The 25,407-nt window shown below is 45.8% G+C and overlaps 1 protein-coding gene across 1 annotated transcript in view; it reads left to right on the top strand.

The window, feature by feature from the left end:
- LOC119458331 (protein O-mannosyl-transferase 2-like) overlaps positions 1 to 21,913 on the top strand; it is a 51,926-nt gene extending 30,013 nt beyond the window's left edge. Inside the window, exons 14-20 of the mRNA XM_037720166.2 lie at positions 1,760 to 1,848; positions 1,913 to 1,989; positions 2,524 to 2,595; positions 10,358 to 10,514; positions 16,826 to 16,966; positions 19,584 to 19,695; positions 21,715 to 21,913. Of these exons, the coding sequence (XP_037576094.1) occupies positions 1,760 to 1,848; positions 1,913 to 1,989; positions 2,524 to 2,595; positions 10,358 to 10,514; positions 16,826 to 16,966; positions 19,584 to 19,695; positions 21,715 to 21,820 (754 nt within the window). The 3' untranslated portion in view covers positions 21,821 to 21,913. The remainder of the gene's footprint in view (positions 1 to 1,759; positions 1,849 to 1,912; positions 1,990 to 2,523; positions 2,596 to 10,357; positions 10,515 to 16,825; positions 16,967 to 19,583; positions 19,696 to 21,714) is intronic.
- Positions 21,914 to 25,407: the final 3,494 nt, after the last annotated feature.

The raw sequence follows: 25,407 nt of genomic DNA, 5'->3' as shown, positions 1-25,407 counted from the left end.
TAAAGTGGCAGCTCTAAGTTGTATCACAACACTGGCATGATGAGGTGCGCTACTACCGGCATCGCAGTGCCTCACTTCAATGTTGCACACGATGAAACAGAAGGAAAACCGTGAGCGTTTGTCGCTGGAAGCGTACACCGTTTTGCTTAGGCCACCGTATGCACCACTGTGTGGGGTATGCGAACAGCTGCTCAGCAGGAACTCTTGTGCGCACAACGCTTATGCCCTGTCTTCGCTGTGTAGCCAATCAAGGAAATGTGAGAGTGTGTTTGATTGGCGTTGCTGATCTTGCAGCTAAACTCACGGCGCATCTCTCACGTTTCTGAAGACGTTCTAACCCTTCGTGCATGGCCCACGCATGCGTTGTCGATAGCTTGACAGCACGGTGATGGCGTGATTACACATGCACTTTGTAAGCTCGTGCGTCACATTTGTCTGCTCGAGACGCTCTCACAGATGTAGTTTACAGAACTGCAAAACTTGCTTTTAGGGCAGAGTTACGGATTTGTAACCTTTGTTCTTTATTTTATTTTATTTATTTTAATTATTTATTTTTTGCTTATGTACTTATTTTTTACAATTTTTATAAAAGGTGTGAAGCACTAAATCAAAATTCTGCTTCTCACGGTCGGTAAACTCCACCTTTATCTTTCAAATGCAACAAATTTTATTTGAATCGGTTCAGCGGTTGTCTAGAGCATTTCTGTTTTGCACATTATTTGAATAGAAAAATTGTAGTTGGCCCCATAGTGGGAGCTTCCTCTTAAATTAATGAAATTTCTCTGTGGCCATTGATTATCCCATGCTGTAGTGAGCAGTAGTGACTCAATTCCTCCTATTTCAGTAGATTCACTTAGGCATCTGGCTCATTCGTCATTGGTATGTGCCTGTATGAGAATGGTATTGATTCCACCTGTGAACTCGTGCAACCAGATTGTGGTGATTCGGAAATTTATGCAGCGTAACTGTTCATTAGCATAACATGCAAGCCGCAAATGTTGTGGTTTCTACGACAGCCACTGTGTGAGTGACAGCTGCTTTGGCCTCCCCACCACTAGTGATTTTCTCAAAAGATTATGACTCAACCACCTGCAGTTGTTTTTGGCATGCATGGTTACGAGATCCAAATGTAATACTTATTTGCAAAATGCCAGCATTGCAGTCTTGAAGGACCTGCTAAGCTCTTTACTTTGTCTCTTCTGGACACTTGTAAAGTATGCAACTAAATCTTAGAGAGATACTCGCTTTTGAAAGTTGTGCCAGAGAACAAAATGATCAAGAGTAGTAATTGCTTCTTTTTTGTTGGCTTTATATGATGCACTCTACAAATCCACGAACGAAAAATTCTAATCTAGCATCATGGGGGTTGTCAATTATGAAAGAGTCACTCGTTTGCATTAACTTATGAAACTTGCTGAAGCAGACGAGACAAAGAAAATTTGTGGGTGCACGCATTTGCCATTAGCGTTATTCTCGTGTCACGTCATTGTAAACTGCCTTCAAAACCTGTCTAGCAGAAGCACTGCCTGGTCAAAAAAGTCAACAGCTACACTTTGCTACATTGAGGCATTGCGCTCGATGCTGTAATATCCTGCAGAAGCAAGGGTCATTGGCAGAAGTGGTCCCTGCAAAATGTGGCTTTAGTGACTTCTTTGTTAGCCATTATTTCTACTTTCAGCAACATTTCAGGGCTTTTGCTAAAAATGTCCCTTCTTCATGTGTGCTTTGAACAAGTCATTAACTTTTTTGTGTGTGTTAGGGGCTACGAACAAATGGAGGTCACGTGCCACCCGAACTTGAGAGACAAGAACATTGTGTGGAATGTTGAAGACAACCATTACCCACACTGTGAGTGAGCTGAAAGTCAGGTTTTCTCGAGAACAGTGCGCTCACAAGTGCATCTCTATCGCAGTGCCAAATGTAAGCTTTGAGGCTTACGCCCCTGGATTCCTGAAAATGTTCTTGGAGTCGCACGCAGTCATGCTTCAGGTAAGTCTCGATTTTAGCCCATGTTTCATTCAACCTATGCCAGCATTTTCCACAGTTTCTTGTAACATAGTGCATGCTTTGGTGCACCGGATAGTTTTTGCGCTTAGCAGAACTAGATAAAATCCCTTGCTCATGAGAGTCAGTGGCATTTTTACTACAGACCCTGGTGTGTTCTCACTGCCAGACGTTGCTTACCATTTGTACCATTTCCCATATTTACAGCAATTTGCTATGAATTGATTGATCGACAATTCTTATGCTGTTATAATTGAGCTTTTAATTTCTTGCTGTTTATCTAATAACTGAGAAGCCTGATACAAACATTGTTCTCCAATCAGAAATGTGTGTACTATATTACCTAGCATTTTGTTTAATTATGTGTAAATTTACACTGTCTTAGACATAGATTTTTGTGGTTCCAGAGTTAGAAGCTACAAATTACTGTTTGTAAGCATCCAATAGACGGTGAAGCACTGCACCTCATGTCTTCTGCAAGTCCACGCTAAATGGTCAATGACCACTTTTGCTCACTAGGGTAATGCAGGTCTCAAGCCTAAGGAGGGTGAAGTGACTTCCCGCCCTTGGCAGTGGCCAATCAACTACAAGGTATTTTGGAACGAGATGACATTGCTAGCCTTCAACTTTTCTCTTTGGAGTATTTTTATCTATGCCTTGTTCTTTTACTAGGCTAAATTTTGTGCCAGAGTTGTGATGTGGAAACAGGCTTATTGATATGTGTCTCATTACAAGTAAGCAATTTTTTTTAAAGATGTGGTCACTGACTGAGTCAGAGGTGAAAAAATTAGGGACACGTGTCAGGGCCAGTGGGTGTTTCTTGGCCTCACGAGTGTGATCAAGACTACAAGTGTGAGTCTTCGTCATGAATGCGACGAAGGAACCCGTACTGGCTCCTAAACATCTCTTCTTTCTTCATGTTTGACTTGGTCACTGACTGAAACTGCACAAGCAATTCTTCCTAGCAGAAGACGCTCACAGCCTGAAATGATCATTATTAATGCATATCAAAAAGAATAAAAGAAAAGTAGACATTGCATTGCTATCGAAACAGCCCCAGCTGAGAGGAAGACAGAGTTTAGCCAGTCTAAAGCTGGCTGGCTACCCTGTGCTACGTAAAGGAGTACAGGGAATTAAAGGTCCTAGAAGGAGACCTGAAATGAAATAAAACTTCGCTGTAAAAAAAGAAGCGGAAAAAGTGTACACACACTGTTATGCAGCATAGCAAAATATAGTACATTGTACTGTCTAGAAGAGGGCTTTCACAAAGAAGGTGCAGTCTTCATCTTTTTCTTTTTTTGGTTAGAAGCAACGTGTTCATATATTCATAAGCATCGCCCAACACATGTAAACACAGTGGCTTCAATAAAATTAGCTGCCTTGGGTAGTCGATTTGTGAAGCTCAGTGTGAAGGTATGGTATATCAAAAACAAAGATTGAAAAGTAGGGAATTGAGTAAAAGCAGTACAACTAAATACAACTAAATTTGTTTCCTGTTCTGTGTGTCATTTTACAGCAAAGCTGTATACCTCTCGTTGGTCAGAAAATTTCGTAGCGTAAACACAAAACTCCAGGTTAACAATTGAAGGCAAACGGCATATCTTTCCTCGCAATCAGGCATACAGCATATATATATATATATATATATATATATATATATATATATATATATATACTTAGTGACATCACCACGCTTTCATATATAGAAGGGAGACCTGTCTAGCAACTCATTGAGTTCATTCTACGACTGCCATGGGTGGACCATGGGAATTAAAGACACCATAAGAACAGTGTGAATACAATGCTCATTCATGTGTGGTGCTTGATACAGCTTCGCTAGACATTCATGTTCGCAGGGCAGGATTGCGGCCAATTTTTCTGTGAATTATTCTAGTACTTGCCATCACAGCAACCTAACCATGTGATACTAGTACAGCATTGGGGCCATATCAAGTATCAGCCCCTTCATACTTGTGAGCCTAGTGTCATTCCGCAGCATGCAGCAGAGAATGCAGTTTCACACAATAGATTGCTTGCTCTCGCATGCAGCTTTCTAAATATCCGCTTTTTGTCTGCCTTAGGCAGTGTCAACAATGACGTTACGTGACTCACGATGGATCATAGACACCAGCCACGCATGCCTTCTTGAAACAAGGAAACGACTGTATTGCGCCCGTCTTTTGTGTTTGTCCGCACCAGCCTGAAATGGTCATTAATGCATATCAAAAAGAATAAAAGAAAGGTAGACATTGCATTGCTATCGAGGCAGCCCCAGCTGAGTTTAGCCAGTCTAAAACGGGCTGGCTACCCTGTGCTGCGTAAAGGAGTATAGGGAATTAAAAGTCCTAGTAGGAGACCTGAAATGAAATAAAACTTCGCTGTAAAAAAAAAGGAAAAGGGGAGAAAGTGTACACACACTGTTATGCAGCATGCATAACTGTCACTAGGTCTCTGAGTCAATGGAAGCAGAGCAATGTGTTTAAGGCCTTCGACCCTGACAGGACAATTTAAATAATCTAGGCAATTATCCGCCGGATCGAATTAAACAAGATGCAGAAAAAAAATTTGCGTAGCTTGCACTGGAGGCGCAATGCTAAAGAGACAGCGGAGCTGGTGGGCACTAGCTAGTCCTGGCTTTTGGGCGAGGCTAAGCACTACCAAGTCATCCCCACCATTTTCTGAAATTTATTGATTATTGATCGATTAGCTATTGATTGGCTATCGATTGGCTGTCGCAAGGTATTGGCCACATACAGTATAGACCACTTATAACGTAACCGCTTATAGTGCAGGACCGGATATAGTGCGGTCTTTTCAGACTCCCGTTAATTTTCCCATAGCACTCCATGTATACACGTATCGCTTATAGTGCAGTTGCGGGAAATGAAATACCAGTTACAGTGCGGCTGCCTGGGAGTACGGAAGTCAGCGGAGACGGAACGCTCCCCTCAAACGGGCGCCCCAAGGAGTGTTCGAGAAATAAAGAGAGACGAAGTGGAGGAGAAGGGCACGTGTCGCAAACGAACAGCCAGTGAGGCTGAAACCAGAATCTTGAGTGCGAGTCGTGAAATACCACGGTGCGCATAGCGAGCGAGGGCCACGAAACTGCCAACGCTCGCTTCATGATAACGGCAGTAAACAAAACTTCAGGGAGCGGGCGGCGCCGGCACGGCACGGCGAAGGGCGCACACGGAGACTGTGGAATGTGAGAGAGGAGGGCGGCAGGGAAACGGATTTTGCCTCGGCAACTACGGCGCTTCGGTAGCTCCCCTCGCCCTCCCTCGTAGCTCCCTCACTTTCGACTGTCACCGTGCGCGTGCGCCGCTGTGCAGGCGTCGCCGCTCCAGCCGGCCCAGCGCCAGCTCCACGAAGTTTCGTTTTCTGCCATTATCAGGAAGCGGGCAGTTGATGGCATGGGCAGTTTTGTTGGCTGGCCTGGGACAGCGCCGCTGCTTCCCTCTGCGTCATAGCCGCAGCGTGCAAGGTCAACACGTGACTAAAAAGTAGAGGAAGCATAAAGCAGAAAGAAGGGTTCACTGCCATTTTCTACGCATGGCTACAGTAGCTTGACTGAGACTTCGGCACGTACACGCATTTCCGGCGCAACACAGCATCGGCGACCTTGCCATGTGAGAGAGGGTGAAATTTCCACCACGTTTCTTTTTTCTCTCTTTTTTTTTGTTTTGTTTGCGCGCGACATTGAGGGGTCTCTCCTAAGCTTTTAACTCTACGGCGGTGCCGGAGCAATGCCGGTTGGAGGCGTCGCCGCGTGAATAATTTCAAATTAACGAGATTCGACTGTAAATCGAATGCAAACGTTCTAGCCGCATTCCTCGACTGTCGCATACGCGTGGCGGCTCGGTGCACATGTTTTGCATATGTGCGGGCCTTGAATATTGTTGCTTTGGTTATAGTGCGGTACCGCTTATAGTGCGGATATTCGCGACTCCGGCGACTTACGTTATAAGCGGTCTACACTGTATTTGTGTTAGGCTAAGCATCTACCAAGTCATCCCCAGCATTTTCTGGAATTGATTATTGATTGGCTATTGATTGGCGATTGATGACTGACGAAGCTTAAGTAATCCCAACCATGCTAAGCTAGAGTTAGCCAGGTTCAGCTTCGCTAGTTCACAGGGGTATGTGCCATTGTGCTCGGACCCTTTCTGCACTGCCGCCAGGATTGGCCCACATTTTCTGTTTACGCGTCACAGACTTATGGCCGGCTTAAACAGCTCTGCTGTTAAAACACACCACATGGTTCACAAGCAGATGCAGTGAGGGTGTACGGCACTCAGGCAAAAATACACACTTGCATTCTTTTTTAGAGCACAGCTCTTAGGAGCCCGTTCCTGGGTTGAGCATCGGCGGCGGCGGTGGGTTCGTCGTCGCCTTCTACCACAGCTAGCTCGTCGCTGTCCCTCCGCATAACTGCACAGACGCACTCATGCTACTGCTCACGCATTCGTTGTGTTCTTCCACAGCTGGCTCCGATGCCGCTCATCATGCCAGCGCTTCCATACTGCCCCGCCCTCTGCAAATGCGCTGACAGCACTGGCCCACTGCCAGTTGGGGCGGTGATTTCGCTCTAAAATTCTTTGCCTCAATATATTGTGAAAAGAAAACATCTATCGAGCTGCACTCAAATTTCACATCAGGGAGTATCGTAATCGGCACAAAATTTTTTTTTCTCTTCGAGTTTCAGATTTAATTCAGATTTAATTTTTATAACCGATAGTGCGACATGGGAACATTGCGGCAAGCACTTTAATTTATTTTACCTAAAACACATAAACGTTCACTGCAGCTGCTCATACGAGAATTGTTAAAACTGGTAATGCTATATGTGTGTTCGACTGTACTTGGTTCTATCTCATTTAAATGTTTTGATATTTGTCTCCTCTGCTTTTTCATGCAACCCGGTTATAGCAATTATTGGTTATAACAGTGCAATTTTCTCAGCACTTGAATATTGTTATAAGTGTGTTCGACTGGAATAAACTTGAAGCACAAGGGAGAAGACAGTGATAATAGGACACACTATTAGTCATCGAATGCCAACCAGCCCACTTGCAAGTCTTGAATGCTTTTAATGTGATTAGCATTATTTGCCTAGTTCGACGATATTGAGCCTGTCTAGCTATCTATATATATATATGTTATACGTTTTCGCGGCTTCGGCAAGCTTACATTTGCGCTCCTCGAATTCAGCCTGGGTTAAGCAGCTTCTTCGAGTAGGGCATTTTGCAGGAAGTTTTGATGTACCTATCCGGTGAAAATTGGCGCAGCCCTAGACACGAACACGCGTTGAGTTGTCGGGGCCCGAGCAGTCCGAGACATGGTCCTGTTATTTTCTCATTGCATAATGTTTTGAGACTGCAAAAGGAAACAAATAAAATCGAGCTGGTGCGCAACGCCAGAATACACTGCCACTAGTGTGAAACGTGATGCTTACATGGCACCGCCTGCGGCACAGTACTGTGGTGCATTTGGGTTATCGCCTATTAGAAGCTTGGAGTATGCTTCTCACAGCACTGCACCGCATGTGCTGTGAAAGATAGGATGAACTCGCCCAACAATGCACATTACTAAGGTGAAGATGCTTATTGCAATAGGGTTGGCAGCAATGTATCTTAATGCGACATGCGACAACCGGTGGGGCTATACCGGTGCAGAAAAGTGAGTGCTTACCGGCATTTTCACGTGACACGGGCGAGCGGCTACTGTGGGGAAGTTGTTGTGGTGGGCACCTATTGCTCTTGATTGCGCATTTTTTCTTGCTCACATGGACCTAGTGGCTGGAAAACGTATCATACCGTCGCATCTTGGCGATGTACTGAACTTTGGTGCTGAATTCAGTATTAACTGGTAAAAAAGAAGCGTAGCTGTTTTGGGTTATTCATTGTGCTCTCGATCATGAACTTTGGCACCGGGAAATCAGCTGAAACGGCATCGTATGAATGAGGTTCTACTGTATCTAGCGTCTTGCGCCTACCCACTGGCCCAAGTTGTTTACCAGTTTTGGTTACTAGGTATGTGCTCGTGGTCCATTGTCTTCGTTTCAGCTTCGTCATCTGACTCTTGTCATGCCATTGTCGTCACAGCTCTAACGCCAATCCAATAGCCTAGTTGTCCGATGGCTTGGGCCACTACGTATGTGCGAATGGTCATGACGCCATCGTATAATTCATGCCTGCTTCATCTTCCGGCTCTTGTCATGTCGTCGTCATTGTACAGTCATCATGCAGTCGTTGTCAAGCCATCGTCGTCATACTCTCGTCTCATTGGTCTGATGCCGTTGTCATGCCACCACCGTCATTGCGTCATAGTCATACATACAGTCATCGTCATGCATTCGTTGTCGTGCATCGTTGTGATGCCATGATTGTCACGCTGTCATCGTTATTATAACTTCGTAGTCCAACATTTGCCGTGCCATCATCGTCACACCATCGCTGTCATACAGTAATGTGATGTGCTCTTTGTCACGTCATTGTCGTCACACACTCGTCGTCGGCCCATTGTCACCATGCTGTCGTCATCTTGTCATTTTATCATTGTCATCATTTCAGAATTCTCATTCCATTGTCGTAATTCCTTCTTTGTCATTTCATTGTGGTCAGTGCACCGTTGTCGAACATTCATCATCCTGATGCCATTGTGGTCGCTGTATTGTCTTCATTCTAATACAGTATAGACCACTTATAACGTAACCGCTTATAGTGCAAGACCGGATATAATACGGTGTTTTCAGACTCCCATAAATTTTCCCATAACACTCTATGTATATGCGTATTGCTTATAGTGCATTTGCGGGACAGGAAATACCGGTTACAGTGCGGCTGCCTGGTAGTTCGGCAGTCAACCTACACGCCAAACGCTCCCCTCAAGCCACAAATACCGCATTTACTCGAATCTAATGCGCACTTTTTTTCCGATAAAACAGGTCCAAAAATTGTGTGCGCGCTAGAATCGAGTACGACCCTAAATCTGCGTTACCGGTACCATATAGCCGTCGGCATTTAAAAATGGCCTCCTCGCTCGCACGTCGAGCCTAGCTACCGTAGCTTCCTCCATGTGCTGCAGTACACGTGCTTAGACAATAGTCTACCGTCTGTCTTCACGTTCTCTGCGTCTGCTCTATCAGCATGAAGTACCGAGTTCATCATGATGCCGCATTTAAAAGGAAAGTGATCATGTGTGCGGAAACGGACGGAAATCGGGCCACATCACGGGCGTTCGGAGAATCCAAAACTTGCGTTTGGGACTGGTGCAAACAGAACGAAAGGATTTTCGCCAGCAAAGCAATGCGGAATGGTTTCAGTGGACCGAAGCAGGACGTAATCTGCGACGATCCACTTCGGCGATACGATCGCCTTGGCCCTATCTTGAAAGCAATCTGTGACGGGGAAAGTCCGCCGCTTATAGGTCACGTCACCACTTATAGTTCACGTTGAAGCGAGAGGCATGATAGCACGAAGGTCAGTTCGCTCGCCACGCTTCGTCACTCGAGCGTTTTGACAGTTCGTTTCCGCGGTCAACGAGCGAGATGTGTTCATGTTTGCTTGTGCGTGCGTGACACTGTGCTTGTTAATTTATTTAGCAAGTGAATACGGAACCTAGAGTACGGTGACAGCGACGACGGCAGAAATGCACCTGAAGTGTCCATTATCGCAATAAAATAGTTGTTTTGGTTATAGTGCGGTACCACTTATAGTGCGGGTATTCGCGACTCCGGCGATTTACGTTATAAGTGGTCTACACTGTATCGTCATGCGACTCTTGCCATGCAGTTGTGGTCACACCTCGTCGTCATATCGTCGTCATCTCATTCTCCTCATGCGTGTCACCATGACTTTGTTGTCATTATTTCATCGTCATCATACTGCCATCTTCTTTCCATCGACGTAATTCGTTCTTCGTCACTGCGTCGTCATGATACAGTCGTCATACAGTCATGCTCATGACGGACCTTGGCATGGGAGTGTCGTAGCAAAGTGGGTCGATACTAGGAAGAATGTATGTCGCATAAGGCCGAGGCAATACAAGTCCCAGAATGATCACTACAGATTCTAAATAAGCGTGCGCTTATCAGTAAAGTATGTCACTAAGTATATTGCTTGAATGCTAGTTGCATTATCATTGACAGTCATTGTCTGAAGGGTTCTCCTGGAACTTTTCTTTGTACAGTGCATGGAATGGCGTGTAGATCAGTTAGATATGTCGGTGCAAGTTCCTACACTGTTTATTATTGAGCATCTAGGATGCTGTTTTAGGAGATGCAGGCTGCAATTTCACCTTGATAAGCCAGGCCTGACTGGAACTTCACAACCTGTTTATCCTCGATATCCAGGGCCAGTTCTTCTCAGGTGTCCAGTACCGCATCTACCTGCTGGGCAACCCCATAATCTGGTGGGGCAACCTGGTGTGCATGGCACTTTATGCTGTTATCCAGCTGTACGTGCTGGTGCGGCAGAAGCGAGGATACCTGGGCAACCCCGAGACACAAGGTCGGTCGTGGGATTTGCAATCACATCCCTGAGTTCCTTTTTCTCTGTTACTTGGCTCTTTAAAGGGCAACTGCAATGGAGCTTCACTTTAGCTACATTGGTTACAAATGAGTTGTAAACTATTGAAGCAATAGTGGCAAATGTTCAGTGCTGGTAAATGTCTAATTTTCTTTTTTATTTGGAGCCTTTAAATAGCAACTAAGCTGATTTCACGGGCGTCAGGTGGTTAGCGGATGTGAACTAAATTCAAGAACATGGCCTCCGGGATTTTTGGCGCACCACCAAGTTTCAGAGGTCATACCTAGCTGTGCTGTGCTGTTTCTCTATGTTCCGAGTTCTGCATCATTTTCGGTGAGAGATAATGGTGTCATTTTTTTCCAGTTTTTAAATCAAAAGCATCTATTCACTCATATTTCAGACATAATATTTTGTACGGATGCTGCTTCATATCTACACTATCTGAAACTAGGTTTCTTATGCGGTCAAAAATTTTGTTGTAGTTGGCCTTTAGCTCTGAAATTCTTTCCTGTGAAACTCCATGAAAAACTGCATGTAATGCACCAAAGCTTACTTTAGGGAACCAGCAAAACCACAACCGCACAGAGGCACACTTATCCAGACTAACAATCGCTGCATTTAGGTGTGGGGCCACAGCAGGTATTTGTCAGGCTTTTTTACTGTGATTATACATTTATTATATTCGTAGCAATGTGCGAGAGCGAATTTGTATCTGCATTGTGACCGCCACTTTCAAACCCAACGTAAGATGTGGAACATTACAGAATGGCGACGTATCAAATGGGAACATAACACATTGGGATAAATGGCCTTTAAGCCGGGACCACGAAAACCCGAAGTAGCAGCTGGGAAAACCCAACAGCTAAAAACGTTTCAATGGCGTTCCACTGTATTTTAGCATGATTGGGCTGATCTAAGTCAGAAGAGAGAGAGAGGAATTTATTTACAGAAATTTAGAAAGCGTAGCCTGAGCTATAGCTTGCTCTGGCCTGCTGCTTTGTATTTGGGAAGGTGGATGAGGAAAAAAAGTGACAACTCATGATAGGATGTGCACAAAGTCCACCACGATAGGATGTGCATGAAAGTCCACCACGTTGTGGCATCTCTAAATTTGTATGTTTTGTCTAGTGACGTGTAAAAAGGCTAGAGCTGCCCTTATAATCGTGGCTCTGTTTCATCTCCAGCCAAGGACCCAAAACGAATTCATCAGGCAGTGCTCTGCTAGTATCAATGTGTATAATTGAAGACAAAGGCATCAAAGCATTACAAAGAATTGTACCAATTTCACGTACGCTGTTAATGAATATATCAAATTTGTCCATTTGAGATGCTCTAACAGATGTAGTTTACAGAACTGTGATATATGTTTTCGGTGCAGAGTTATAGATATGTAAACTTTGTGCTTCTACTTTTTCAAGCGAAGCTTGCATTGCCTCACTCGTGTCGGTGTCGGTGTTCATGTTGGCGTTGGCATACGGAAAAACCAAAGCCGCGTGAAAAATTAAAATTCCTTGTCAGGCTGTGGATTCGAACCACCGACCTCCGGGTTGCGAGACCACCACGCTAACTGATTCAGCCACTGTCAGTTCATCATACGTGCCCTTTAAAGCGGGGTTTTATATGCGTGAAGAAGCAGACGTGGCGCACGCAATCACGCCATACCCCCGGCCAATCACAGGCGTCCCCTCCCTCCGGAGGAGGGAAAGGGTGTTATCGTGTGTTTGCTAGCCTCGTGCCCGCCATTTCCCGCCAGTTCGGGCCTGGCAGTCAGATCGGGAGGCCTCATATGGTTCGTTCTGCTGAAGTGCAAGTTGCATTGAAGGAACAGCAGTGTGAACGGGCCCGTGAATGTGCTCGTGCTCGCCGGGTAAATCCATCGGTTCTCATCCGCCAACAGCCATGTCTCTTCAAACGCTCAAAAAACTAACCAACCCCTCCCCTAAGGTTGGACAAGCTTCATGTGCACCCCTGTTCCTGATAGAGGAGGGGTTTTAAGTTTCTTTTTAAGACTTACTGATTTTGGCAATTTTTTGTAAAAAAAATGAGGCCCTAAATAAAATTCTGCTTCCTACAGTTGCTAGAATTAAATTTTTTCAAATGCAACAAGTTTCATTCAGATCAATCTGGCGCTTGTCTCAAAAAAACATTTCTATGTTTTACATGTATTTGGATAGGGAAAAGGAGTTGGCCCCGAGCTAAAGCATCCTCTTAACACTGGGCTTCTTCGATTTTCCACTTCTGGCTACCCGCTGGCTGCCAAAGCCAGCCAGAGCGCCTTCAATTTTCACGGGTTGCTCCGCCCACCGCGTGACGCACTTCCGCCGCGCGTTCGTTTTACTCGGGCTGGAAGCTTCTGGCTACCCACGGGCTGTCAGAACCAGCGAGGACGATTTTGGTCTGGCAGCTCTCTGGCAGTTCTCTGGCTAGCAGACAACAAAAAGAGGTGATGAGCGCTCGCCGCCATCTTTGTGGGGACTTGATGGATTGCAACGCGAGCGCTTGAGGACTTTTACCTCGCTCAGCCAACTGGCTTGCGTCGAATGCTCACGCGTATCGCCCCGGTTGGCGTGCTTTTGGACTTCGTCTCAGAAGGCGCTCATGTAATTGTCGGAGCGATTCCTGACGTCAGCGCGGTGCGTGGATTGCTGATTGCATTACTTCTAGCGTTATTTTATTCTGATGCACCGAATTGCGCCTTGCGAGGCGGTGCCATACGGGCAGTGGCGAACCATTGGAAGCTTTCTTTTGTTTGTGTCCCATGAATGCTTCTTCTCGGCCGTGAACAGCGCGCTGCGCTCTCGATCATGCTTGCATGGTATCTTCATCGTGTTCCGCGCAAGTTGTCGAAGTTGTAGACGCTCATTCCCGCACATTGCGGTGCCTTTTCGGTTCATTTCTTTTTCGAGTGGTATATTTGTTTTCACATTGCTCGCGTATATGCGGCGATATGTCTTTTTTCTGCAGTTAGCGTAGGCATCGCAGCTAACCCATGTTCGCTCCGTCTCTCCGTCGTACCTTTGGTGGCAGCTCAAAACCGATGTGTTCTAACTATATATAGGCCGTTAATCTTAAAGGAATGCACTGGTTCAGATGAGTAATGACCACACATACATTAGCTTTATTATTGCTGTCGTGATCGACCAATACTATTTTTCATGTGAAGCTTTTTGCAGGTTACAGGCGGCGTGCATTTTCACGCGCCAGCCGCAGCCCCAGCTCTTTCAGCACAGGTGCAGAATTAGGAGAAGCACCATCAGCTGAAACAAACTTTCTGAAATCGAATTCAATCATGTGCTAAATTTTATGCATATAAGACGTACCCGATATCCTGCATTTTCGTGTCTTGTCAAAGGATGTCAAATGGCGCCGGTGGCCAGCATGATCAATATACGAGCAGGCATCCTCGAGCGATCGCTTTAGCGATCACTTAGGTGTGATTTCGCGTCTTGGAATCGGACGTGTCGCACGCCGTTTGTTCCGCTGTGCAAAGTGAGCTGCACAGTGCGCGTCCTGTGCCCAGTCGCGCGAAATCTCGCAAAAGTGATCATATTCCTGAATGCAACTATATATTTCCGAGGTGGCAACGCAAAAATGGGCCGACTACGCCGCACGCGTGCAGCCCACGCTGGTCGCTGCCATGCTGGTAGCATGTTTACATTTCTCCCGCGGCCAGTGCTGTCCCGGCGTTCAATTTTGCAAACTACAGGCAGCTCCGGGTGTCTTGGGATCCCAGACCACATGACTTCAGAACAGGAACTAGCTGGCTGCCGTCTGGCTGCCAGCGGGCTGCCAGAACTCCGAAAATTGAAGAAGCCCACTTGTCTTTAGTGCCCCTTTAAGTCTGCTTGGGTGGTTAAATTAGCTACGGCACTTCCCTGCTGACTGCGAGGTGATGGGCACAAATTCCCAGTCAGTAAAGCCACATTCACAGCTTGTGTGCTGTTATTTACGTCCATGTGCTCGTGCACGTAAACATGCAAAATCTAAGCCAAAGCAAAGCAACCGCTAGTTGTTTAAGCATATTGAATTTATGCAAAGTAACAGCACAAACGAAGACTTGGACTCATCAAATCGCCCATTGCCAGCACAAAGCTTGAAACATGCGGGAGCAGAACCAACCAGAATTTTATCATGATTTATTAGCTTCTCTAAATCAGTTTGGTCTTTTCAGCATCCTAAAATTAGCAACATGCTATTCTAACTTAAGTAGCATTGATATTGCTGCTCAAAACAGTCAAAATAAAGTGACCACATGTGTACTGTCATGTATGCGTGGCCGCCGCTTGGAACACACAGTTAGTATATACTGCCATTGATTATAACTGAGATATGGCATAAAGGCCCATAGATGTATAAATGTATGTTCAATTGATTGCATCAGCCACTTCTTTCCTATTAGGTCAAAGAAATGTACCACACTAGTTGACACTATTACCAGTTAGTTGTTCCATTTAAGAATGAAGTGTACTGTACATGCCTGTCATAAAGCTTTCAACAAAAAATTACTATAGAGGGAACTGTGGTGCTAATGTCTATTGAAGTGGAGAGTATGGCAGTTCAGCTATACTCGGCGACAGCTTTCCTTGACAGCACTGTGGAAGCTACAGAGCCGAACCGCCTGCATGCGCGCGCGCCATGAAATAGTACCTGTTTTATTTTCTGATTCTAAGAGTTACTTGGCCCGAATAAATAAAACTTTCTTAATTATAAATATAGAACAAGTATGGGAAGCTGTTCATGGAAAGAAAGGTATCGTGAGCCTTCGTTTTTTTTTTCTTTTTTATTTCTTGGACGGCACCACGTTTTCCGCACGCCTGCTGCTTGCCTTCGCAGTAAACATGGCGTCCCCGGTGCCGACGGTACCATGTGTGGCCACAAACTCTTCTTTTCGTTCTCCGAGGAGGCTATACTCTAAGTGTGACAAGAAGTGGGTCTCCAAACAAACCAAGCAGGTTGTCTGCAATGTCTATGCTGGAGTAAGGCGCCGTCAGCCCGAGCTGGGGGGTCGACGAGTACGTTTTGCTACACACACTAGCCCTGCGAGCTAGCGAAAACCGAAACTGGAACTGAAATCGGCTGCAAGCTGCCAGGCTACTTGCGTAGTAACACAAATGTGCGGAGGCCCCGCCTCCGTAGCCTTCGCTCCAATGTCAAGAAAAGCTGTCGCCGAGTATAGCGTGGAAAATAATGGGTATATATGGATTTGCGTGGACTTTGTTCATTTGAATCTGGCTTCAAATGGACTTGTGACTTCGCAAACTGATCATTTTCAGCAACATTTTGCGTTATATATACAACAATTTGTAAGGATTACGCGTGTACACAGAGAAGCTTTCATGGATTTAGAAAAATGTGGTCGCTTGGCAATTAATAAAGATAAAGTGTAAGAAGCAACGCCACAAGTATTCCTGAAGCCACAACCATGAAGGTTGAACAAGTTCATAAACTAATTATCATTCTCGTGGTAGCTGAGCAATTGCAGTGGCAGAGTTCTCTCTAGAATTTTTTTTTTACAAACTCTATGATGCCTGCAGAGCATAACATTGCCTTAAGAGTCAACTGCATGCACGCAATATTCGAACGACGGTGACAAGCGACCCGGCGGGCAGGCCCTGTTGCTCTTGCGCAACACAGTGTGGGGCAACTATATGGCTACAACATCGCGAGAAGCAGCAACAAATTTTCATTGTTACCTTATTAAGTACAGTCGTACGCCCGTGAGAAATTGCGAACGTGCCGTCAGGCCAATGTTTTAATCAGAGTGTACTATCTAGATCTAGCTTCAATATGCCATCACTAACAGAAAAAATTTGTTCCACGTCACCAGCATTACTGTGGCGTCATCTGGAAGGTAGAAATCAAGACACTTTTGCAGCTCTCGGTTGCGTCTCAGGCCCAGCAGCATCAAAACAAGCTGCCGGTCTCACTAATAACAACAAAACATCGCCGATGCTTTGTCCTCAGCATGAGATGGGACAAAGCGAAGACTAATTTTTACCATTTGTTTCTTGCTGTAACGATGGAGAGTAAGTAGCACAAGCGAATTCAGATCAAAAAGCACATCGCCTGGTTGTTGCCATGTTGTCGTGCAATCACTGTAAGTGGTGGAAGCCACCGTGCAGACTTCTTCCGGCCAACAAATTTTTCGGCTGGATACAAACCGCTGGCGGATCGTTCTTTGTGACAGCCAAACATGTTGCTCGTCCCCGTCTCATGAAAATCGTGTGCGTGTGATTGGGCCTTTACCCATAAGGGTCTTCATAAGTGGTAACATTGCACTGTTGTCTTTACAGAGCGTGACCGTCGCCTCACCCAGGCTTCGGTCTGGCTCGTCGTGGGCTGGGCTCTGCACTATCTGCCCTTCTATGGAATGGGCAGAGTGCTCTACTTCCATCACTACTTCCCTGCACTAATCTTCAGCTCTATGCTCTCGGGTAAGTGAGCATCACCGGGCAGTGTAATTGTTTTGCTCAATCCTTGCATCTGTTTTCGCCTATTTGGAGCATTTTTCTTTTTGGTCTTGCTCAACACTTTCATTTCTGTAATTGGATGCTGCAATTATCTACAACACAAATGAAGAAGTAGGCAAAGGGCATGCAAGAAAGATGCTTAATCACTTTGTACACGGCTAAATATATTGCGCCTTTTCTTTTGAGGCTTTCAGGAGTTTTTCATGAATAATGTATGAAACATAAGCTGCTTATCATCCGATCATTTCTCTTTAGTTTATAACTTCCTGACAGACATTTCTTGCCCTTTTACGGCACATCATTACGGTTGATGCAAGAGTAAGCCTCCAAATTAAGGCAGCGATGAGTTGTACAGAGAGTGCACTGTTTGTGTGCAACTGCAGAGACGAGCAAAGGTATAAAAGCAGACTGGAAAAGCAAATTAGGGGTCAGAAACAAGTGCTAACATACTCAGTGGCTCTTTAACTACAGTTTATTTTTTACTCAGCACAGCAGCTTGCCCTGCGCCATAAAAAGGCTGTTTTATGATAAGCAGACATGACTTCACTAGTAATTGGCTTCTCTTTTGCAATTATAACATGTGCCCTAAAGTTAGTGATTAACAAGTTACTTAGCATATTTTATTTGATCAGCAAAATTATCCCGTTTTGTTGCTGCTAATATCTACCTAGCCAGGTAGCCTATTTGCGAGACCTGCAGGGCCTAGTTGTGACAGTTCTATTAAATGTGCCCCTTAAAAGGAACACCTAGTGTGTGTGCTGTGTGTGTCTGTATAAATACCTACAGTATAGACCACTTATAACATAACCGATTATAGTGCAGAACTGGCTACAACGCGGCCTTTTCCGACTCCCGTTTACCCTCCCATAGAACTCCATGTATACGCATACCACTTACAGTGCAGCCGCGTGAGACGAAATACCGGTTATAATGCGGCTTCCCGGGAAAATCTCGCCGACAAGGGCGGCAGCGAGCACGCTTCTCAACAAGGTGCGTGCTCCCGGCTGATATATGCATTATTCAATGCAATCAAACTCGTTAATTCGGACTTATTTGGCCGCACATCGGTTAATTCGGACTCTTTTCGGAGCTCGGTGAGCGAGGAGCGCCGCAAATGTGTGACGCAAAAGAGCAAGAACGGTGCTAGCGTCCAACCGCAAGAAAGCGGTGGAGTCCGCATCGCCACAGCCATCAGTTAAAATCGTACGTGGATGACAGCAACGCCGGAACGCTTGGAGCCTATTTGTGTCTTTAAAGCCTGTATTCTTGCGTTTACCACCGCGCGTAACACTGCGTTGGCCGCGGGCTTTCGTAACTGCATAGTCTTTCTGCGTAACTGCGTTATTTTTCCCCAGCTCACTGGCGAAAACGTAATCGCAATGTGCGCGCGATAGTACAAAGCGTATCTACATGCTTGTTCTACATGTTTTGCACATGTGCAGGGCTTGAAAATCGTTTTGGTTATAGTGTGGTACCGCTTATAGTGTAGATATTCATGACTGCGGTGACTTACGTTATAAGCGGTCTACACTGTTTATATGTATGTTCTGTTCAATAAAGTTCGCCATGTAGATCTATTGTATGGGCCATAATTTCAATCTTAGTTTGGCAGGCGGCATGGATTTAGCCCCACTTTAGACAGATAGTGGTGCCTTGATGAGCATAGTCCGGGCAAAGGTGCAGTACATCTGCAGTAGCACCTGGTCAGGCAAAGAATGTACAAGTCATGTCAAAGACAAATTTCTGATTTGGGGCCCATAAACGTGTTGTTGCTAATGTCATTGTAGTACCCATGCAGAAAGCAGATCCTTCTAGCGCAACCTCCTCCCAACCTCCTTTTGTGTGATTGAAAGTTATCCCTGAGCTCAAACCCTCCTCAGTGTCAGTCATCACCACAAGTTTGTTCTCCACACCGAGTGTACCACAGGCTAAGAGTAGTGTCAATGGTCTTATCCCACAGCCGGTCATCTTCATACTCATGTCTAATGAATGCACAGCATCTTGCAACGTTGATCACCCAGCCTCACTGCAAGTAAAGTTTATGCAGAAACCACCGAAGATGATTATCATAGTTAATGAATAGCTTTCCGAATCAATTGAATAATCTGTGAAAGTATTCTGCACAATCTTTCTTTCCGTTCTTCCACAATCATGGCATCTGCAGGTTGTTGCTGATCCTCACGTTGTTGGCAAAACGTTTCAGCAGTCATGGCAGTCTCTCATTCACGCCTAGCCTGATGTCCCTTTACAACTCCAGTTCCTTTTCTGCCACAGTCATCACAGCAGCCTGCTGGGCCGCCACTCGCCCATCCACAAGGTTCACCAACCTCTGGTGCGACATGAGCACCTCTCTGACCAACTGTCAAGGTCCGGAAACACCGGCACCTTTCTGTCTCTCCCCAGTGACCTGCTTTCAGTCTCATGGCTTCGCCTCCGTGTCAGTCCTCTCCTCCTCCTTACGGCGCTGCCCTCTCCTTATTCTGTTGGCGAAGAAAGTCCGGCCGCTGACCACGAAAACAGGAGAAAGAGCCAAAGAAAGTTAGCTATTCACTTTAAAAATTGCATCTTTTCTCCTCTGCAGGTGTGGTGCTAGACTACATCCTACGGGTGGTGCCAAGCTTCCTGCCCGAGAAAATTAGGCTGTCTGCGCACCACTGGATCATGGGCTGCTATCTTGCAGTCATTGTGTACAGGTAAGTGCCCATGCTAACTGTGGCACTATGGCTCTGTGTGAATTGCAGAATACAGATAAACAGGAGTGATGCGTGGAGGGCAACGCCATCTGGTGGTGTTACAGGGAACTGAGCTTTACGTCATGTCACCGAACACTCCTCTCTCATTAGTAGAAGCGCACGTGTCGACACGTGCACTTCCACCAATAGGAGCACCTTCTTGCTCACATGTCTCACTGAGCACTGTGCTAAGAAAAGCTAACACTTCAAAATCATCCATAGGTGATCCTGGCATCAACGTATAAAACGGCCATCGCTATCGAGCCATAGCAGCACTGATTCAATTTGTCGGCCGTCATCTGGTGAACTGATAAGACGACAAAGCCTTTAGCGCAATTCAAAATATACAGGGACATGACAGAGACACAGGACAGCGCTAACTTTCAACTGAAGTTTATTAAAACACAGAGGCAAATATATAGCGAAGCAGGTATGAAGGATACAAAAAAGCAAAAGATAAATCATACTCTACTCATGCGCACGTCAATACCGTCCAGGAACGCGATTTTCTTGTCAGAAAGATTAACTGACGGTGTACTAACACAGTCTGCTCCCTTTTTCCAAATCAGCCGGCCTTTGAAGCCCGGCTGATTCGGAAAAAGGGAGCAGACTGTGTTAGTACACCGTCAGTACAACCTCAAGGGATCAAAGTTAAAAGTTTTTCCGGTTAAGTTCCCCTCCCCTATCTCTTGTCTGTCCTCGGCGGGTCCTGAATTGTGTGTCCTCCAGACCGGAAAGGACTTCCGTTTACTGCAGAGGTGCAGCACTATATCTCATACGCTTTTTTAACACTGTTAAGCATGTTAAGTGTAAAGAAGTGAATATAGCAGCTTGTTTGTCCCGTGGTTCAGGCACAGTTGGTGGCTACTGGATTGACTAGGTTTCCCTTGTTCTGGTTTTGAGAAGGCACCAATGATGTATCAGAGCAAAAACATAGCTCTTACTGCTCCAGTTGGTGGCCAAATATTATGCAGTTGTGCACGAGAAGTCCAAATTATCAAACGGCGGCTGTAAGCGGTCTGAAATTACAGTTCTGCTTATTTGAGTCGTGTATAGTTCTTGTGGCGGTGCCACGAAGCTGTCCACATTTGCACATGCTGCGCATTAAGACATCTTTCAAATATATTGCCCGATGGAGTCTTTTCCACTGCTTTTTATGAATGGCTTTCTGAATAAAGGCAGATGCTGCAAAAAATATATGCCAGGTCATACCCCTTCCTGAAAAAAATTATATAGCTTGCTTCTGTGATTCCGTTCCACAGAAGCCATTTGTGACGCTTACTCGTTCTCGTCCGTGGTCTGCTCACGCTGTTAAACATTCACCATGATCCGGTTACAGAGATTTGCCAAAAGTTTTGTTTCTATCAACAAAAGTTTTTTTTTTGTTTGCATTACCGAGATGTAATGCAATTGCATGTAATTCATTACTAACAACTCTGCTCACTGAAGAAAGAGAAAGTGCAGTGAAGACAAGAGTAAAGGGGATTGACACAGCACAAGTGCAAATTGTCAACTACAGGTTTATTTCAAAAAAGATTTCATTATTGTACATAGTAGTACTGCACATGCACTTCCAAGGCAATGAAGTGAACATGACAGCAGAATGCAGCTGCAGTCAGTTTTACAAAAAAAGGAAGGAACCCCCCCCCCCCCAAAAAAAAAAAAAAATTTTAACCCACCGAAACCAATGAGGCACACAGTTTCAACCTGGTCACCTATAATAAAAAAGTTGTACCTCTTTATAGAAAGATGCATCTTTCTAGACATGTGATCCAACCATTGTACCCATTAAGGGTCTTTTTTGTATATTTGTATATGGTGCTTCCCTATGATGACAAATCAAGTTCTGAAGTTGTATGAAGGTGTCCTATGATGCACGTATTTTTTTTACATTGTTCATATTTCATCTTTGAGCTTGTGCTATGGGCAACTCATTTCCCGAGACCTGTTTTTTTGGTGCTTCTTTTCTCCATCCAACAGTTTTTACTTGTTTTCACCTCTCGCCTATGGTATGGACGGTTCCATCTCGGTCCATGAAAACAGCACAATGCACGGGCTGCGGTGGCTCGACACATGGGAATTTTGAGCCTGACTTCTTTTTAAATTCCTGTAGGTGTCGCTGCAGGAACCCAGCGTGTACTATAAACAAATAATAAAACGATTAAGTGGCATTAATATGTTTTAATGTTTGCGTGGAGTGTCCTTTTTTAGTTCTTCAACAATGAATCAGCTGAGGCAGCACAAACAGGGTGAAGATGTTGAGTGAAGCCAGCGGAAAAATGAAAGGTGGGTGGTATGGAATCATTTCTTTCGCTTCAAGAGGGTCAAGTGGCGGCAAGACACCCAATGTGACCAAAAGCCAGAGTGCAAATGTTTTGCTGCAGTTATTGACCTTGTGTTTGTGTTTCACTTTGTTTTCGGCGCAAAAGGACCGCTGAAAGCGCCGCGGACGGGCCGCCCCGGCGGACGCAGTAGCGGACTTTGTCACTGCGAGCGCTCCCCGACGTCGGCCCTATACGCGGGGATCGCACACACAGTGCCCAAACGCCACAATCAACATAACGGCACCGCGTCGGCCGGGGCTGCCTCTGTCGGTACAAGGTTTGACCAGGTTGACAGGATCGACCGATCGAAATGATAGCGTGACCCGGACAGAGGGAACGGCAACAAAAGCAGCGCGTATCACGTAAAGTACGAAGATCGGGCCGTTTAGCCGCCGATAGGTACGCAGATCGTGTTGGGTCATGTTGGGTACGCGGCGACGATCTTCCCGTACGCCACCAACAGGCGTCAATCTAATCATCACGCGTGACTTGGGAAGCGATCACACGATGAGCCACCCTTGTAAACATACTAGCGGCACGCATACCGCGACGGCTTGCGGCCCGTTACCACATCGGCCAGCGGCGAATTTTCCTCACGGCCACGCTGACATAGACCATTAGGCCTAAAGGGGAGCTGCGCTGCATCGGGCGCAGGCGACTAAAATTACGGTTTGGTGCCGAATCGACGCGGATCTATTCGCAGCAGCCGCGCGACGCTCGGAAAGCCGGCAAACCGCCTCGCTAACGAAAGCCAGTGCACGGGATGGCAAGAAAGTCGTTCATGGCCGCCATATTTGCGACACACCGTATGGCGGCCTCTCCTTTCCGACGCCGTTCGTAGATGCACATATCGGTGTTTGTTGTTGTTGCATTTTTTTTTTTTTTCGTGGCTTCGAGCAACCGGTCACAAGACTAGCTTTGGAATTAGACGGCTGGCACGAGAGTGTCATGACCTGTTCGCATGCGTTGGCGCGGACGGCAGATAAACAAATGGGTGGGGATGGGTGTCCGTCGCGTGAACTTGCCGTGACCGTGCAGATTTTAGAATGTGACAGGTGGCAATTATCACGCCGAACCTTACAATGAAGCCGCTTGGACGGCGTCAGCCACAAGGGTCACGTGATGCGCAGTGCTTTCGATCGTCTGTCGCGCTGATTGACCAGGCCTTACGATAACCCACCTGCCGTGAAGTTGTGATAGCCCTGCATTTCGGAGAAAAACCGGAAAGTAAAAATTTCTGTGCAATAAATAAAAGATTGTCGTTAAACGAAGAACATTGGTATTCAGTACAACATGCAGAATGTCACTAATTCTTTAGTTTCAGAAGGAAAAAAAAAACTTGATTGTATTCAACAAATTCTATTGATAAAATACATATGGAAATTCTATGACAGACCTAGAGCGTGTTCTCCGCCATTTTGTGGTTTCAATGCGTTAACCGACGACCCTTGTTGACCCTGGAGTGCATGCGCCGTGTCGCTACTTTGACTCGGAAAGCGGATCCAGCCTCGTCTATGCATGCGTTTCTCCGACAAAACAAGTGAGTACCGCATGAAAGTGCGTTATTTATAGAAGTGTTATCCCGACATGTCCTTTGCATGGGCATGCCACGTTTGGGCGACGCGCTCGAAAGGTATACTGTGCGCTTGCCGTGGTGTCAAGTTGAGACATGTACTTTCACAGGTAAATTAATGCTTTTTTCCCCCACATTTTGAGTGACTATTTCTCGCGTTTTCTTGTTTTTCTCCGTGAACCTGACACGCGTGCGAGATACGGTGCTACACAGACAAAAATTAAATTCCTAATTGTACTGCAGTCATCCATGGTCCGTGGAATGCGTTCGGGAGAGTTAGTGCCCCTGTTTACGTGCTATACATACAGGGACATTAGAGATAGTTAATTACTCCTGACAGGCCTATCACAGCAGGTGCTGTACGCATGCCGAAACTTCGGGGCTTCAACCAGTGTCGCTCGTTTGGGATAAAACTGCGTTGCTTGTTCTTCCACTGGCCCGCCATTCGCGCATTGTTCGCGATCACGAACGCGGTAAGGCAAACTCGCGTAGCCGAAATAATGTGTTTGGAATGCTTATTATTCTTCAATACCTGGGTGTCGCGGTAGCGCTGTTCAAAGATATTCCCGCCTCGAATCTGATCCCCGGCCCTTCGTTCTCGCGTTCAATCGGCCGCTTGCTGTTACGGCAACATGTTTAGATTCAACTCGTATTGTACTTACGTGTGACATACCTGTTTTATTCTGATCATTTGCATTTCGTGACGGTAAGGTGACTGTGTGCTGCGCATTCGGTCGAGCTACAGTCACTCACGCTTCGAATCGACTGATTGTTGGTCGGCACTATTGCAAAATTGCGATCCCCGTGGCTGCCTGCTCACGGTTGCATTCTCGGGCGCACGCCGCTTTGCGCATAATTTCCTCGGGCGCCACCCATTTGACCCACTATAATTGTGGTTGGCCCACGTTAATTCGCATCGGCGTTGGTATATACAGCAAGTCATGAACATAAAGCTGCTAAATCTCGCGGGCTGGAAATAACGAAACTGTAGGCGAACCCGCAAATAAAGTTAATGGAAATCTGGGCCTTTACATGCCAGAACCACGATATGATTATAAGGTACGCCTTAGTGGGGAACTTCGGAATAATTTTGACCACCTGAGAGCCTCATCGGAATGCGGCCGCCGCGACCGGGATTTGATCCTGCGTCGCGACCTCGTAGTAAGGTCAGTTGCAGGTCTGCTGCACAGCTTGGCTTCTTTCGGTGCCTTGAACTCTGCTAACGCCGAGCCTGCATGCACGCTGCGCTAGAAACGCGTGTTAATAGTGCAGTGCCGGCATGCGAGCTCTCATACCTAATATGCGGCGTGCTATCTTTTTAATCATTACTAGAATTTTTAAAACTCACTTAATTATGGCATATGTAGCACAATTCTACTTCTTCAGCTCGATTACTCTGAGGTGGAAATTATTTGCGCGAGAAATCAAAATAAGTAACTGACTAATTAACAATTTCTAATTAACTTTTAAACAAATTACTTTATGGCACATGTTGAAATTTACTAGTTGTAGCCAGTCACTTTGAATGTCATATATCCAATTTAAACGAGCTTTTTTCGAAATTTTCGGAGGCCTCAGCTTTGTTTACAGCTGGAGAGAGAGATAGAGTAAAACTTTATTAAGAAAAGGCAAAAAAAAAAGAAAGAAAGAAACAAGAAGGAAGATGTGGGTGAGGCCCCTAGTCCAAGACCCCACTGGCTTGAGCGTCTGGGCTTGGTGCGTGAGAGCCAGCTGGCTGTCCTGTTCCTCGTCAGCAAGCCATGCCTCCCACTGCCT

Source organism: Dermacentor silvarum, chromosome 7 (assembly GCF_013339745.2).
Source record: "Dermacentor silvarum isolate Dsil-2018 chromosome 7, BIME_Dsil_1.4, whole genome shotgun sequence".
NCBI classification, from domain to species: Eukaryota; Metazoa; Arthropoda; class Arachnida; order Ixodida; family Ixodidae; genus Dermacentor; species Dermacentor silvarum.
This window is presented reverse-complemented; position numbering and strand designations above follow the sequence as displayed.